The sequence below is a fragment of the Pongo pygmaeus genome, chromosome 11 (assembly GCF_028885625.2).
Source record: "Pongo pygmaeus isolate AG05252 chromosome 11, NHGRI_mPonPyg2-v2.0_pri, whole genome shotgun sequence".
Classification (NCBI taxonomy): Eukaryota; Metazoa; Chordata; class Mammalia; order Primates; family Hominidae; genus Pongo; species Pongo pygmaeus.
The window spans coordinates 136,839,688-136,855,285 of record NC_072384.2 but is presented as its reverse complement, the minus strand read 5'-3'; the positions used below and the strand labels follow the sequence as shown (position 1 = coordinate 136,855,285).

The window sequence follows — 15,598 nt, the reverse complement described above, 5'->3', positions numbered from 1 at the left end:
TCCAGTTTGCATTATTTAGCCAGAGTTTCCTAAAGAAAGACTCACACTGTTTCCATCTTTTCCAAGAGGCTGTCATGAAACTGGCATTGCAGGTTGTTGCCTACACCCCCTCCGCATATTTATGATAACCCTGTCACAAAAGAAAATTCTAGTCCACCCTGATGTGTTCCTAGTGACTCACAGAGCTCCAGGTGACTCCACTCTGTTTCCTAAATACTCCCAAACAATCTTTTTCATAATCCGTGTAGGGATCTTGCCCAGGTCTAATGTCAAGATCATGAGTCTGAGGAATCCAAATTCTCTTTCCATTTGAAAACTAAACCTCTAGTCTTCTGGTCCTTCTTTTGTTTTATCACAATTCCTCAAAGACTTTGACAATTGTTCAGCAACTTCATACACAAATTCACTCTTGAAAGAAGCTGCATTTGTATATGTACTAAAGTTGGCAGAAAAGATAAAACCTGAGTTGTATCTTGAGGCTATGTATTGGCTTTGACTAAGCTGAGAAGGGTGAGGACCAAGAAAATAATGAGATTAAAATGACTTGACCCAAGCAAGCTATAGATAATGTGAAGGCAGCAGGCAACAAAGAGCACAGTCAAGAGCACTGGGTCAGGAAACTGTTATTCACGTAACTATAGGGCATCGTTCAGCTGCTGGGAAAGAAACCTAAAGAACTTCGGTCTTCTGGAGTCCTCCGCTCCTTGCTTTTTCCTGTTTGATCCTTGCAGGCAGGGGTATTGCTAGGTTTTTTGCCTCCAAATCCTCAAACCTTAAGACTCACCCTAAAACATAATAAAGATTACATAAATGCTTATTGAATGAATGAGTGAATGAATGAATGAGTTGGTTTTCAGGTTTGTTTGTTTTAATGCAATCATCAACATGTGGCTATTCTTGTTCTTTAAAAAAAAAAAAAAAAGACAGCTCTCTGCCATGCTTATGAAGTAATCTGCATGTCCTACTTATGAACTAATGCTATCTACCATGAGCTATTGTTAACGCTCTCACCAAAAAAAAAAAAAGAGTCTGTTTCTTGACTACTACGCCTTACCTACTGAAATCAAGCTTGGATACTTAGGAAGCTGTTGACAAATAACACTGGAAAGCTAAATTTAGCATCTGGTGCAGTGTGGAACGGCTTTTATCCCTGGACTTACCTCTAGTGTCCCATCCCTTTTAAAAATAACCAGCGACAAGCTATATCAGGCATCAGGAAATTCGTTAAAGTGAAACACAGTTGGATCAGATTATAGCTGTGCATGAGTATGTCCTTCAGAAATTTATCCAATCACAAACAATCAGTCTGAGAAAAAATAAAATGGCAAAATGGCTATGCTTAGAGAAAGGAAAGACCCAAAGAGCTTCATATTGGTGGGAAAATGAATAGTGCAACTACAGAATACATAAATGAAGGGGGAAGGAGATGAGACCGAAGTCCATCATGTTGTTCTAGTGGACATTTGAGAAGGGAAGTGGTCTCCACTGAGTTACTGTTGGTCATTTTATGCATGCAAATGCATTTGATCTCCGATGAAGGCTCTAAGTTCCTTACAAACATGGTCTATTTCTTCTTTACTGATGCATTTTCCAATGCACCAGCAGGGTCCTAGGCACACAGTAGGCTCTTTGAAAAAAAAAATCTCTGCTGTTCCCATTGATGACATTGATGCTGCTTTTGCTACTGATGATGTGGATAAGGGAGGTGAACTTTAAAAACATGTGAAACAAAGTTTTAAAGAGTTCTCAGGGGGCATACAGTAGCCAAGGTCTTTTTTTTTTTTTTTTTTCTTTTGAGATGGAGTCTTGCTCTGTCACCCAGGCTGCAATGCAGTGACGTGATCTCAGCCCACTGCCTCCCAGGTTCAAGCAGCAATTCTTCTGCCTCAGCCTCCCTAGAAGCTGGAATTACAGGCATGTGCCACCACACCAGGCTAATTTTTGTGTTTTTAGTAGAGATGGGGTTTCACCATGTTGGCCAGGCTAGTCTTGAACTCCTGACCTCAAGTGATCCACCCGCCTAGGCCTCCCAAAGTGCTGGGATCATAGGCATAAGCTACTGTGCCAGGCCGGGTCTTCTTACAAAACCTAGTAAGGATCTCTTCATGTGGGGGAAGGTGGGCTGTGCAGTGAAGCCCACAGATCTGAGGTAGGTCCCCACGCTGAGCACCTGAGACCTGCCCTAGGCCAGCCCAACGTCCACGTTATGGTGTTCTTCCTTAAGGGCGAAAGGCAACAGAGGGCCAAGAATAAGAGCAAGAACCACTGAGGAGTTTTAATGTTGAGCAAATTTGAAAGAGTCCAGTCCATTCGTTCTCTCCACTATTGGCATTGAAGACCTTCTGTGTGTGGAACACCACGTGGGGCATGGAGAACTTCCCAGAGAGGAAGCAGCAGCCCCCACCATCCTCCAAAAAGCTCATGGTGAAGTGGGACAAAGACAAGGAACCAGCAGTAATAGTAGAGTGCCCAGTGCCACAGTCAGGGTGCAAGGACAGACATCAGGACTGGTCTTGGAGGTCAAGGGAGGCTAAGCTGTGTTGGAGGAAGAGCGAGGCTGGCCAGGTGAGGAGGGGAAAATAAGGACTGCAGGCAGACGGAACAGCTGGGCACTGGCTATGTCAGGATTGAGAAACCTTGAGAAAGGTAACTGAATCTGTGAGTCCCCAGTTTCCTCACCTGCAAGTGACATCAAGGGTATCCACCTGCAGGGATACACACCTGACAGAGTCACTAGCAGTGGGTGTCCAGGGAGCAGCAGCCCCCAAGGGCAGCTAGCTCTGATCCCCCAAGAGCTAAGCCCAGTGGGCCCTTCTGCAGCCCCAGAGCTGAGCCTTTGCCCAAAGGTCAGACAAACATGGTAAAAAATAAACCCACAGCCCCCATGGCAACCAACTTGGGTCGTGGCCAAGTCTCCCCCCACACCGAGCTGAGGCTGACTCTCACCTGTGTGAGCCCCTCAGCTTTCACGGCACAGCCCCTGTCCCTTATTCCCCTGCATCATAGACTGCCAAACGTGGCCTCGTCCCTCCCCACCCAGCACCCCTGCAGCCCTCCCCTGTAGAAGAGAGGTGGGTTTTATTATTTGGGTGAACCTCCAGGCCTTGGATCAGTTTGTGCACATAAACTCATGCCTGTAACAGGGGTCAGAACAAGAGTTCTACAACAAGGGTCAAAACACATCTATATCAAACCATGAATGTGTTCGATTGCTACTCCACCCTTTGCTGCCATCTCTTGTAAGGAAAATCAAAGGTCTCCCTTTGCTGAGCACTCCTTAGTTATAGAAGATCTTGGTGAAAGGGGCAACCCAAAGGCCAGGTTACTCTTCCAAATAAAGAGCCCACACAGAAAGCCTGCTCTGGTTGGGCACTCAGAGGTCAGGGGGTACTTAACGAGGGGTGGGGGAGTCACAAGGCAGCCTTTGTGTGCAGAGAAGACTGAGAGAGAAGAAACTGGCATAAGAGGAGGCTTAGGAAGCTCAACTGTGACCAAGGATGCGCAGCCCAGTGAGCTCTATTCCTTGATTTCACAGCTTTTTTCCTGTTGCTTCTCTGCTGTTGCTTCCCGGTTGCAACACCATGTGGGGATGGGAACCCGTGGGTCCCCAGGTCTATCACTGGCTGCGAGCAAATGGAGGCTTATGCTATGTCCGCCTCCCTGGGCGAGGGTCTGCTTAGCCCTCCTGGGCACATACTCCACCGCTCTTCTCTCTGCTTATCCAGGCAAAGCCCTCCTGACCTTTGTACCTCCCTCCAGCCTCTGCTCATACAGTTTGTATTGTAACTCATGTGCACAGGCCAAAGAATTCTGTAGCTCACCATCATTGGCCCATTCCAACTTCCTGGTGGGGAAAAACAAGAATGGTTGAAAGAAAGAAAGAAAAACAGGCCGGGCACGGTGGCTCACACCTGTAATCCCAGCACTTTGGGAGGCCAAAGTGGGCAGATCACCTGAGGTCAGAAGTTTGAGACCAGCCTAGCCAACAAGGTGAAACCCTGTCTCTACTAAAAATTTAAAAATTAGCTGGGTTTGGTCACAAGAACCTGTAATCCTAGCTACTCAGGAGGCTGAGGCAAGAGAATCACTGGAACCCTGGAGGCAGAGGTTGCAGTAAGCAGAGATCACATCGCCGTACTCCAGCCTGGGTGACAGAGCAAGACTCTGTCTCAAAAAAAAGGAAGGAATTGCATATTATTTATGTTACAAGAAAAAAATGAGCTTATTTAATTTTTTGACAATAAAATAAAGCCCTGAACCAAACCAAACCTTAGTAAATAACTCATAAGTTACTAATCAAGAACTGTTATCATTCATTTGAAAAAAAAAAAGTGGCATTTCTCATCTTCAGCAAGGGGCGCACATTTGGGGATCAGTTCTCTGTCCCTGGAAGAAACTCACAGATACCAGGGCCCCAGATCATGTCTTTGGGAACCCCGCATCTGTCCTATGGAGGCTCCTAACACCCAGGGACACTTATCTGGAATCTGGTCATTTGCAGTGTCCAGCGGGGCCTCCTTCACACATCCTCAGGGTGGCCACAACCCTTGGAACACACATCTGCTCATCACTGGTCATGGCAACAGAGAACATGGACGGGAAAAAAAGCAAAAAGACACTCTTCAAACCGAGAAAGAGACGCTTCACTTATTTCAGGTAGTAGTTACTTTTTTTTTTTTTTTTTTTTTTGAGATGGAGTCTCGCTCTGTTGCCCAGGCTGGAGTGCAGTGGCACGATCTCGGCTCACTGCAAGTTCCATCTCCTGGGTTCATGCCATTCTCTCCCCTAAGCCTCTTGAGTAGCTGGGACTACAGGCGCCTACCACCACACCCGGCTAATTTTTTGTATTTTTAGTAGAGACGGGGTTTCACCATGTCAGCCAGGATGATCTGGATCTCCTGACCTCGTGATCCGCCCGCCTCGGCCTCCCAAAGTGCTGGGATTACAGGCGTGAGCCACCGCGCCCAGCCTTTTTTTTGAGACAGGGTCTCACTCCACTGCCCAGGCTGGAGTACAGTGGCACAATCATGGCTCCTTATAGCCTCGACCTCCCAAGCTCTAGTGATCCTCCCCACCTTAGCCTCCCAAATAGCTGGGACTACAGGTGCATATCACCATACCCAGCTAATTTTTTTTTTTTTTTTTTTGTAGAGATGGGGGGACCCTTGCTATCTTGCCTGGCCTCAAACTCCTGGACTCAATAAATCCTCCCACCTCAACCTCCCAAAGTGCTGGGATTGGCCGGACATGGTGGCTCATGCCTGTAATCCCAGCACTTTGGAAGAACGAGGTGGGCAGATCACTTGAGATCAAGAGTTCGAGACCAGCCTGGCCAACATGGTGAAACCCCATCTCTACGAAAAATAATTTTTTAAAAAATTAGCAGGGCATGGTGATATGCACATGCCTGTAATCTCAGCTACACAGGAGGCTGAAGTAGGAGAATCACTTGAACCCAGGAGGTGGAGTATATAGTATATACATATAGTATACTATCAGTGAGTATCATGAAATATTATTCTTCTTTGGATTTTTCCCAACTATTTATAAATGTAGAAACCATTCATAGCACCCAAACCATACAAGAGCTGGGAGTGGAGATCGCCAACTAGTGACAGCAGACAGACCCTTTCAGCCCTATCACCCTGAGAGTAGGTCCTGCTACCTGGCACCACCTTTGCTTGGAGAGAGACTAAATCCTGGGCAACCAAGAGCCATCTCTGGAAAGTGGCTCCTGACAGTGCTGGCCCAGTTCTGAGGTCCTACCTGATGCAACTGGAAGCCAGCAGAGTGGCGTGGGGGACAGAGGATGGACTCTTGAGACAGGCGCACATGGGTTCCAATCACAGCGCAGCCGCTAACTTGCCAAGCAGCCATGGCCATGCTATTTCCTTCATATGGTTGTTACTGGGAGTAAAGAAATAAATATGGTAATACTTAAAAAGCAACTGATGTACATCGGGTGCTTCATAAATACTTGTTTCTTTCCTCTGAGCTTAAGACTTTTATTTCCAGATTCTAAATATAGTACTTTAAAAAAAAAAATCTGAGAGGATAATACTTATTTGCTAAGTATTCTGGTCACCAAAGTCATTTTTGTAAGTGAGTCACTTACTCCACATAAACAGGTAAATTCAATGCTATTTAAGACTGGGGAATCATCTGCCCAACAGCAGGATAAATGAGTCCATCATAATTAAATGTGTGCTGGGAGTCTGCCCTCGGTGCATGGAGAGCTACTTTGGAGCTATCCAGATGTGTCTGTCTCCAGAGTTAGCATCTATATCATCACAAAGGGGGTGGCTGAGTACTGTGGCATCCTGGTGCTCACATGCCCCTGGTGATATCAAGTAACCATTATCACATCAGAGGCCACAGGAGTTATAAATATACCACCATGGAGCCCCAACTGGATGACAATTGAGTAATGACAATAGAAATAGCTCACACTCCATAAGACCATCTTTCCCGTTCCTGAAGAACTCTTCTGAAATCGATGGCATCGCAATGGAGAGGCAGCCAGGGCCAGTGAGAGGAAAACTTCAAATATTTCAAAAGACAGAGAAGGAGCCTCAAGCTAGAGCAGGGTCCCCGGTGCAGGAGTACCACACTGCCCTGGTCGCAGGGGACCTGGACCATCTGAAGCCCCTCATGGACCAGTTCTTCCAGGATGCCAACGTGGTGTTTGAGATCAATAAGGATGAGATGGAATGGCAGGTGAAATCTCCAGCCACGTTTGGACTATCAGGTACCCTTGTTCTTTAAAGCTCATTTATTTTTAAGGGGCTACTAATACTCTCTGGGAATGTAAGGCTCCCGTGTGTAGACTGGGCACAGTGGCACTGGGTTTAACATACACAAGAAAAGGACATCTGATGAAGTTTGCTCGCAGTAAAGTGTAGGTTTTAGGTGATGGCCTATAAGAGATCCAATTGGAAAGGCAAAGCAGCGATTGGTGGGAATGCCTATCCGATGACGCTGGGTGTGCCTCTTGTCTTTACAAAGGAGCATTGGTTTAGGTGCGGAGCTGCCTGTGCCTGCATCTGGCAGCCAGGGAGGTGGGTGCTGAAGAAGGAAAGTCTCTCCTTCAATTGCGCCCGGAGCAGCCTCTGGCACACAGCTCTGTGTGAGGTCCTTCTATGAATCTGCAAATGCCACAGCTACAGCAGGGGCACAGCCAGCATCAGTAGAGGCAGGACCCCAGGGCTCTCTGTAGATCCTCCTCCTGGAATCTGGGGAATCCCAAGAATGGGGAAGGAAAAGGGAAGAAACCAGAAGTCCTGACTTCGTACATGTCTGCAGGTGCTCTTGCTGCCTGAACATGGTCACTGTGCACTGGGCAGACAAGCAGACCTCCCAAGTGGAAAGAGGTCCCCTCCTCCCCCTGCCCACTCGGGATGTGCAGACACTTGCTGACCACCATGCTGCATACGGGGCTTTCTCGGCTGGCACCCTGCTTTGGGCCCCCCACCCGCCACCGGCTCAGATGCAACATATTTACCAAGAAGTTTCATGTGTTGGAATCTACAGCAGCTCTGCCAGATCATGGGATTTGAGAATCTGAGGTCAGTGGCTGGTGGCCAGTGTCCCATGTCCCTGACTCTTAAGCTCTGGCAGGCAAAGAATGTGGAAGGTCGGCTTCCAAAGAACTGACACAGTTCTGTTTATACCTCACATGGGGAGAAGAGAATAAACTCAAAACACTGTCAGAGGGCCAAGCAGCTCCTGCCAACCAGTGAGGCGGTGGGGGCTGCAGGAAAGGCAAATGGCAGTTCCTGTTGGAGCTGCATGTCCCAGCCGACCCCTTCTGGGCCTCCTCTCCCTCACCTATCCCAGACCAAAAATACCAATTGCAGCCCTGGACATACACACACACAAATGTCACAATTTCAAATAGATAGTCATGTTCACCCATCATTTGCACATTCTGTATCCAAAATCAGTTTCCTCTTTCCCTCCCGAATCTTCCCACCCCTAAGTTCTGCTGCTGTCCTGTGGTATACCTGGATGACAGGATGCTGGAGCATGCCCACAGCGAAGGGATGTGGGCTGGTACTGAGGAAACCTCAGCCCAGACAGTGAGTAGTGGCCCGAGGCCTCCACGCAGGCTGGGAAGAGAGGGAGGCAAGCTCAGGCTGCCTGGATTCTAGGCTCCTTCAGCACAGCCACCTGACTGCCCTGCAGCAGATCCAGCAGCAGAAACTAGCAGACCCTGTTTGAAAACAGTGGCCCCATGTGCTCTCCCATGTAAAGACTTCTCGGTGGCCAATTCCAGCTCCCCTAGTGGGGAAGGGATTGGTCTGAGTACACGAAGCAGGTCCCCAGTGGCCACCACCTTGGTGCCCCTCCATGATGGAATGCTGGCCCATCCAGCCCACAGTCATAGAAAGCACTGACATGGGGGAGCTGATGCTTAGAGGGACACACAACACGCAGAGAAGCCTTAATCTATGTCCCTCCTGGTGGCAGAACTGGGACCAGAGGGTGGGAGTTACAGAAAGCTGATTCAGGCTTCCTGACTGCATCGCCGAGGACCCGGAGACAGTGCTGGCCCACACTGTGGCTGAGCTAGATCCCCATCTACGGCTTCTTCCCATCAGTCCCTGAGAAGACTCAGGAATCCAGGGTGGGTTTACTGAGCTGCTGGGGTAGGGTGGGGCTGGGTTGGGGATTTAGCATTCCCCAGAGAAGGCAGTAAGTAGTTTTCATCTCTCAGAAAAACGAATCGAATCAAAAAACCAAGAGCTGGCACCTGCAGGAATGTAGGTTATTGTTATCACGGGGATAACAATGTAGATAGACTACATCCATCACCCCCTCCAGATCTGACCCGGTCTTCACTGGGAAGGGCAGCTCAAACCCATGCAGGTCCACGTCCCTGGGGCCTCTGGCCACCACCATTCCACATCCCTGGGGCCTCTGGCCACCACCATTCCATGCCAGTCCCACAGGCCCCTGCTTCCCCCACTGAGTGCGCAACAAGCTCCAGGCTGGGCCTTAGGGACTCAGGGTGGCTGGAACTCAGCACCACATGAAGGTAGGTAATTAACGAATGGGCTTTCAAGGCAGCTCAGCATGGGTCCTGGGAAGGAGGTGGCCTGTGAAAAGGGTCTCCTCTGCGGCTCATTACAGCCACAGTATCTATTCTTCCATCATTATCAGAAGGCCTTCCTGCCATGTGAAATCCTGCCCCTTGATGTGTATTCACCAGGGACTACATCCCCCATTTCCACGAGCGCTCCTGGCGGCTAACAACCTTCCACGGGCTTTTTGAAAGTGCCAAAGTTTTCAGAGAAGTAAAAATGTATAGCACCTGCTCCATTCATCCCTCAAGAAAGAGCAACCCTACACACACACACACACACACACACACCCCTAAAAAGCGCAAAGAAACAAACCAGGATTGTGCTGAATGTGGACCACCACATCAAAGTGTGCTTCTAAAAACTCAGCCACTTGCAAGAGAGCTAAACTTTCTCTGAGTCCTTTTCTTGAACAACCTTGGTGATGTGTGGGTCAGTTTGTTTTGTCTGTTGTCTCTTCTTAATGATAAAGGGACAAGTTCGGAGCTCAGCTAAGGGAGTGCTGGATTCGGGAAAATTCCACAACCCACTTTCCTCTTTCAAGCTGCCCGAACTCAGGGCCTGGAACACGTGAAGTCCTCACTTAAATTCGCCTACCGCGCACCCTGCTTGGACAGCTTTTAACTGACCCCATTTTCCAGTCACCCCCGTATTTAGCAAAATCCTCTTGCTTCTCAATACCTGGCGCCCCATCTCTCTGGTTCGGTTTTAGCCTTCAATCTCTCCTTTGTATTTCTTCCTCTGTCTACGCCTGTCTCTTCCCAGTGTGTCTCTCTGCTGTCTCTGTGTGCGTCTCTGATTCTATCCTCTTCTCCCTACCTGCCTACCTGGTACCCACCTTTAAGAGAAGGCTTCACTCTCTTTCCGCCTTAAGGAACACCTCCCACCACCACCACAACTAACCTCCCCCTGACCTTACATCCCACCTCCCTCCCCGCAGGCCTCTGGACCCTGGAGTACAAGCGCGAGCTCACCACGCCCCTGTGCATCGCCGCGGCCCACGGCCACACCGCCTGCGTGCGACACCTGCTCGGCCGCGGCGCAGACCCAGACGCCAGCCCCGGGGGCCGCGGCGCCCTGCACGAGGCCTGCCTCGGGGGCCACACGGCCTGCGTCCGCCTGCTGCTGCAGCACCGCGCCGACCCCGACCTGCTCAGCGCCGAGGGCCTGGCGCCTCTGCACCTCTGCCGCACGGCCGCCTCGCTCGGGTAAGGACCTCGGGTCAGGCCCGCGGCGCCCGCCCCGCCCCAAGACCAGACGCCCCCACCCCCTCCACGAGACCGCCGACCCCGCCTCCGCCTCTGACCCAGCCCCCGCCTCCGGACCCAGACCCTGCACCCTTGACTCTGCACACTGGATCCCCAGGCCCGCATCCGCCCCGTGCTTACCCGGGCCCCTGCCTCGGGACCCAGATCCAAGACCCCTGACCCGGGACCCCAGACCTGGCACCTCCCGGCCCTCGCCCCGCGCCCCGGCCCCCGCGGGTTTAATTAGCGCTTGATTGCGAGCGCGCGCGGGAGGCGCCACGCCGAGGTAATGAGCGCGGTGATCACGGCCCAGCCGCCGGCGCCGGGGATGCTAAAAGGCCACTGGCGGGGTTGGAGGCTGAAAAATTAGGGTTTTTAATGATAATTTTATGCAGAATAATTGTCACAGTGTGACATAAATGGTTAGCTCCTCGGGCGGGGCTTCCAGGCCCGCTCGGAAGCGGAGCTGTGCCGGCCTCTAGGGAGGCCCAGCGGCCGCGCAGCCAGTTCGCGCCCGGGCGCGGGGTCTGGAGGTCCCGCAGCCCCGGTCCCCAGAAAGCGCCCTCCCAGCGGGTGCTCCGGGTCTCGGAGAGGCAGCGGGGCCACGTGTCTTTGCACAGGACTCGTGTGGGGTTTCTCGGCTTGCATTGTGTCATCTTGACATTTCTGTTAGTCAAAATGCTCCAGCCCCTGCCCTTGGAGTTGTCATTGCATGGCCTTCTGTCTCTGGGGGAAGATTAAGGAAAGTCGCCCACGTTTAGTGCTGGGAACCCGGGCGGCTCTCAGAAACCACATCGCCCTTGCTGCTTCTCCACCGACTGTCAAAGTTGCTTGGATGTCCTGCCCAGCAGAGGCAGCAACGCAGGCAGGCGGGACTGCTGGGCATTCAGGAACTCAGGCAGAGGACCCACCTAAGAAGATCACTTGAATTCAGAGCGGGGACTCAGAGGGCCACGTGGACCCCCGCCAGCCTTGAGAATGAGGAAGGAAACAAGGTTCTAGCAGTGCTCTTTAAAAGCAGCTTTACCAAGGTGTGATTGACATTCAGCAAGCGGCACGTGTTTAAGGCGTACAATTTGATAAATTCCGCAGACTTACACACTCGTGCAACACCCTGCAGTCCGTGGAGGGCAGATACTTATCATTCCCGCTGTGGCCTCACGGTGCCCACGGTTCTCCCTCCAACTGGCCCCTTCCTCATTTTCCATCCCTAGCATCTGCTTTCTATTACTTGGCTTAGTCTGAATTTTCTAGAATTTTGTATAAATGGAATCTGCAGTCTTTTATCTGACTTCTCTCGCTTGACATAATTATTTTAAGATTCATCTATGTTGCTGTATCCGTAGTTCATTCCTTTTATTCCTGGGTAGCGGTCCGTGATATGGATGAACCACAGTGTGTTATGTTCATCCATTCAGATGTTGGGAGACATTTGATTGTTTCCAGTCTGGTGAGTCTTTTACAAACAAAGTTATCATGCACATTTGTGTGCCAGCCTTTGAATGGGCATATGCTTTTATGTATTTTGAATAAATACCTAGGATTGGAATGGCTAGGTCACATGGTGTGATTAAGAACGTAACTGTTAGGCTAGGTGCGGTGGCTCATGCCGGTAATTCCAGCACTTTGGGAGGCCAAGAAAGGCAAATCACTTGAGTCTAGGAGTTCAAGACCAGCCTGGGCAACACGGCAAAACCCCATCTCTACAAAAAATACAAAAATTACCCAGGCATATTGGCATGCACCTGTAATCCCAGCTACTCAGGGGGCTGAGGTGGGAGGATCGCTTGAGCACAGGAGTAAGCCATGTTCACGCCACTGCACTCTAGCCTGGGTGACAGAGTTGAGACCCTGTCTCAAATAATAATAACTAATAAATGGCCCAACTAGTTTTGAAAGTTGTACCATTTTACATCCGCACCAGCGATGTCTGCATGTTCCAGTTGCTTCACAGCCTCACCAATACATGGTATGGTCAGGCCTTAATTGTACACATTCTAATAGGTGTGTACACATATCTTGTTATAGTTTTGATTTTCATTTCCCTGGTAACGAGTGATGTTGAGCATTGTTTCATGAACTTACTTGCCATCCACATACAGTCATTTGTCGCTTAACGACGGGGATACATTCTCAGAAATGTGTTATTTCATCATTGTGTAAACATCATAAAGTATATTTACACAAACCAGGATGGCATAGCCTACTGCCCACCTAGGCTATATGATTAAGCCTCTGGCTCCCAGGCTACAAACCTGGACAGCATGCTACTGTACTGAATACTGTGGGGAACTGTAACACAATGGGAAGTATTTGTGTATCTAAACATAGAAAAGGTACAGTATAATCTTATGGGACCACTACTGTATATGTGGTCTGTTGTTGACCAAAACCATTGTTATAAGGGACATGACTGTATCTTCTTTGGTAAAGTGTCTATTCAAATCTTTTGCCCATTTTTAAAATTGGGTTGGTTGTTTTCTTGTTTAAGTTTGAGGTTTCTTGGGATATTCTAGATATCAATCTCTTGTGAGATATGTGATTGGTAAGTATTACCTGCCAGTCTCTGGCTTAGATTTTATTCTCTTAGCAATGTCTTTTGAAGAACAGAAGTTCTTAATTTTTATGGAGTCCAGTTTATCCATTTTTTCTCTTTTAAGGATTAGGTTGGGTTATGATATCTAAAAAAAAATTTGCCTAACCCAAGGTCATACAGATTTTCTCTTATATTTTCTTCTAGAAATTTCATAACTTTACATTTTACATTTAAGTCTGTGATCCATTTTGAGTTCATTTCTGAATATGATGTGAGGTAGGGATTGAAGCTTTTTTATTTATTTATTTTTGCATGTGGGTATCTGACAGTTCCAGCACTGTTAGTCGAAAATAAGTATTTGTGAATCTAAACCCTTCCTTTCTCCACCAAACAGTCTTTGCACCTTTGTCAAAAATGAATGGACTATATATGCATGAGTTTATTTCTGAGCTCTCTTGTCAAGCATGTGCAAAGCAGGGCAAAGTCTGATTGGTTCACCTGGTGAAGATGTGAGGAGCCACTCTATTACATAAAGAGTGAAAGAAAGAGTAGCCAGTGGTGTTGGCTCCTCATGATCTTTATCCCACACACCAAAAAGGATAACACCTAGACAAAAAGGGCTGGATGATGTCAACACAAGTTGAAGAATACCCCATTTCTGAGCAGCCATGCCTAGATCAGAGCTGAGAGGTTCATAGCCTGTATCTCTATTCTGAAGGGGCTGAAGCAGGAAGGTCCCTGCGTCCTCAGGATCCAGAAGGCATTGAGAAACCATCTCATAGCAACCTCCTAGGGGACATAGCCAGGTGAGGGGGCAAGGGTCTTATAGCAACTCCTTACAAGCTTCCAACCCAGGAGTATCCAGGTGTTCTACCAAGACGTAGATTCAGTAGTGGTTCCAGTTTTGTTTTGTGGCCTATGTGGATATGTTCAGGGTCACCAGGGTGCCATGGCAGAGCCATCCCCCTTCATCTCTATTCTGTTTCATTGCTCTATTTGCCTATTTTAATACCAATACCATACTGTCTTGAATATTGTAACTTTATAATAAATTTTGAAGTCAGGTAGTATAAGTTTTCAAGCATTGTTCTTCCTTCTTGAAGTTGTTTTGGCTATTCTAGCTCCTTTGCATTTCCAGATGAATTTTAGATTCAGTTCATCCATTTCTACAACATATCTTCCTGGGTTATGTTGTCCAAATCTATAAATCAATTTGGAGAAAAATAAAAATAAAAATATTGAGGCTTTCAAATCATGCACACAATATACTCCTCCATTTATTTATTTCTTCCTTTTCTCAGCTGTGTTTGATAGTTTTTAAGGAACAAGGTTTGCATATACTTTGTAAGATTTATTCCTAATTATTTCATTTTTTGATGCTGTTGTCAACTGTATATTTAAATTTCCATTTCTGACTGTGTGTAGCTACTATATGAAATTTATAATAATTTAATTTTGTATATTGACCTTGTATCCTATAATCTTTCTAAACTCACTGTTGTAGTAGAATTCCATAGGATTTCTTGTAAGCAATCATGTCATCTACAAATAAATACAATTTTACTTCTTCTACAATCTAGATGCCTTTTATTACTTTTCTTTATTTTATTGCACTGGCTAGAACCTCCAGTGCAATGTTGAATAAAAGTGGTGAGAGCAGATAATTTTTCTTGTTCCTGTTGATCCTAAGGAAAGCATTAATTCACCACTAAGTATGATATTAGCTGTAAAATTTTGCAGATTCCTTTTTTCAGAGATAGAGAACTCCCTTCTGTTCTAGTTTGCTGACAGTTTGTATTATGAATTAATATTGAATTTTCTCAAGTTTTTTCTACATATATGGAGATAATCATATGGTGTAAGTTTTGTCTGTTAATATAATAATTTATATTGATTAATTTTCAAATGTTAAACCAACCTGGCATTCCTGGGATAAACCACACTTGATCATGAGGAGTTACCCTTTTTTATATATTATTGGGTTTGATTTGCTGGAAAAAATATTTAGTATCCACATCTATGTTCATGAAAGATATTGGTCTGTAGTTTTATTTTCTTGTAATATCTTTGTCTGGTTTTGGTATCAGAGTAATGCTGGTCTCAAAAACAATTTGAGAAAAATAATTTGAGAAGTATGCCCTTCTCTTCTATTTTCTGGAAGACCTTATGTAAAATTATTATTTCTTCCTTAAATGTTTGGTAGAATTCATCAGTGAAGCTATCTGGACATGTCTTTTTGTGATAAGGTTTTTAACTATGAATTTAATTTCTTTACTAGCTATAGGGCTACTCAGATTATTTCTTTTTTTTCTTTGAGTGAGCTTTAATGCTTTAATAGTTTGTATTTTCTAAGAGACTGACCTCTTTCAGCTAAGTTGTTTAACTTATTGCCATAAAGTTGTTCCTTATTGTCCTTTCAAGAGCTGTAGATTCTATAGTGATATCACCTCTCTCATTCATACTAGAATGTGTCTTATTTTCTCCCTAATAAGTCTTGCTTTTGGTCTCATTGTTTTTCTCTATTGTTTTTCTATTTCATTGATTTCCACTATACTCTCTATTATTCTTTCTTTGGTCACATAGAGTTTCAATGGCTCTTATTTTCTAGTTGCTTAAGGTGGAAGCTAATGTCATTGAGTCAGGAACTTTCATGTTTTTTAATATAGGCTTTTAGTGCTATACATATCTCACTACATACTATTTTAGCTGAATCCCATAAACTTTAATATGTG

General features: G+C 46.9%; 1 protein-coding gene across 1 annotated transcript in view; it reads left to right on the top strand.

The window, feature by feature from the left end:
- The window catches only part of ASB18 (ankyrin repeat and SOCS box containing 18), a 70,539-nt gene that overhangs the window by 16,177 nt on the left and 38,764 nt on the right, over nt 1-15,598 (top strand). The window contains exons 2-3 of the mRNA XM_054478995.1: nt 6,626-6,748; nt 10,024-10,291. Coding sequence (XP_054334970.1) covers nt 6,626-6,748; nt 10,024-10,291 — 391 coding nt within the window. The remainder of the gene's footprint in view (nt 1-6,625; nt 6,749-10,023; nt 10,292-15,598) is intronic.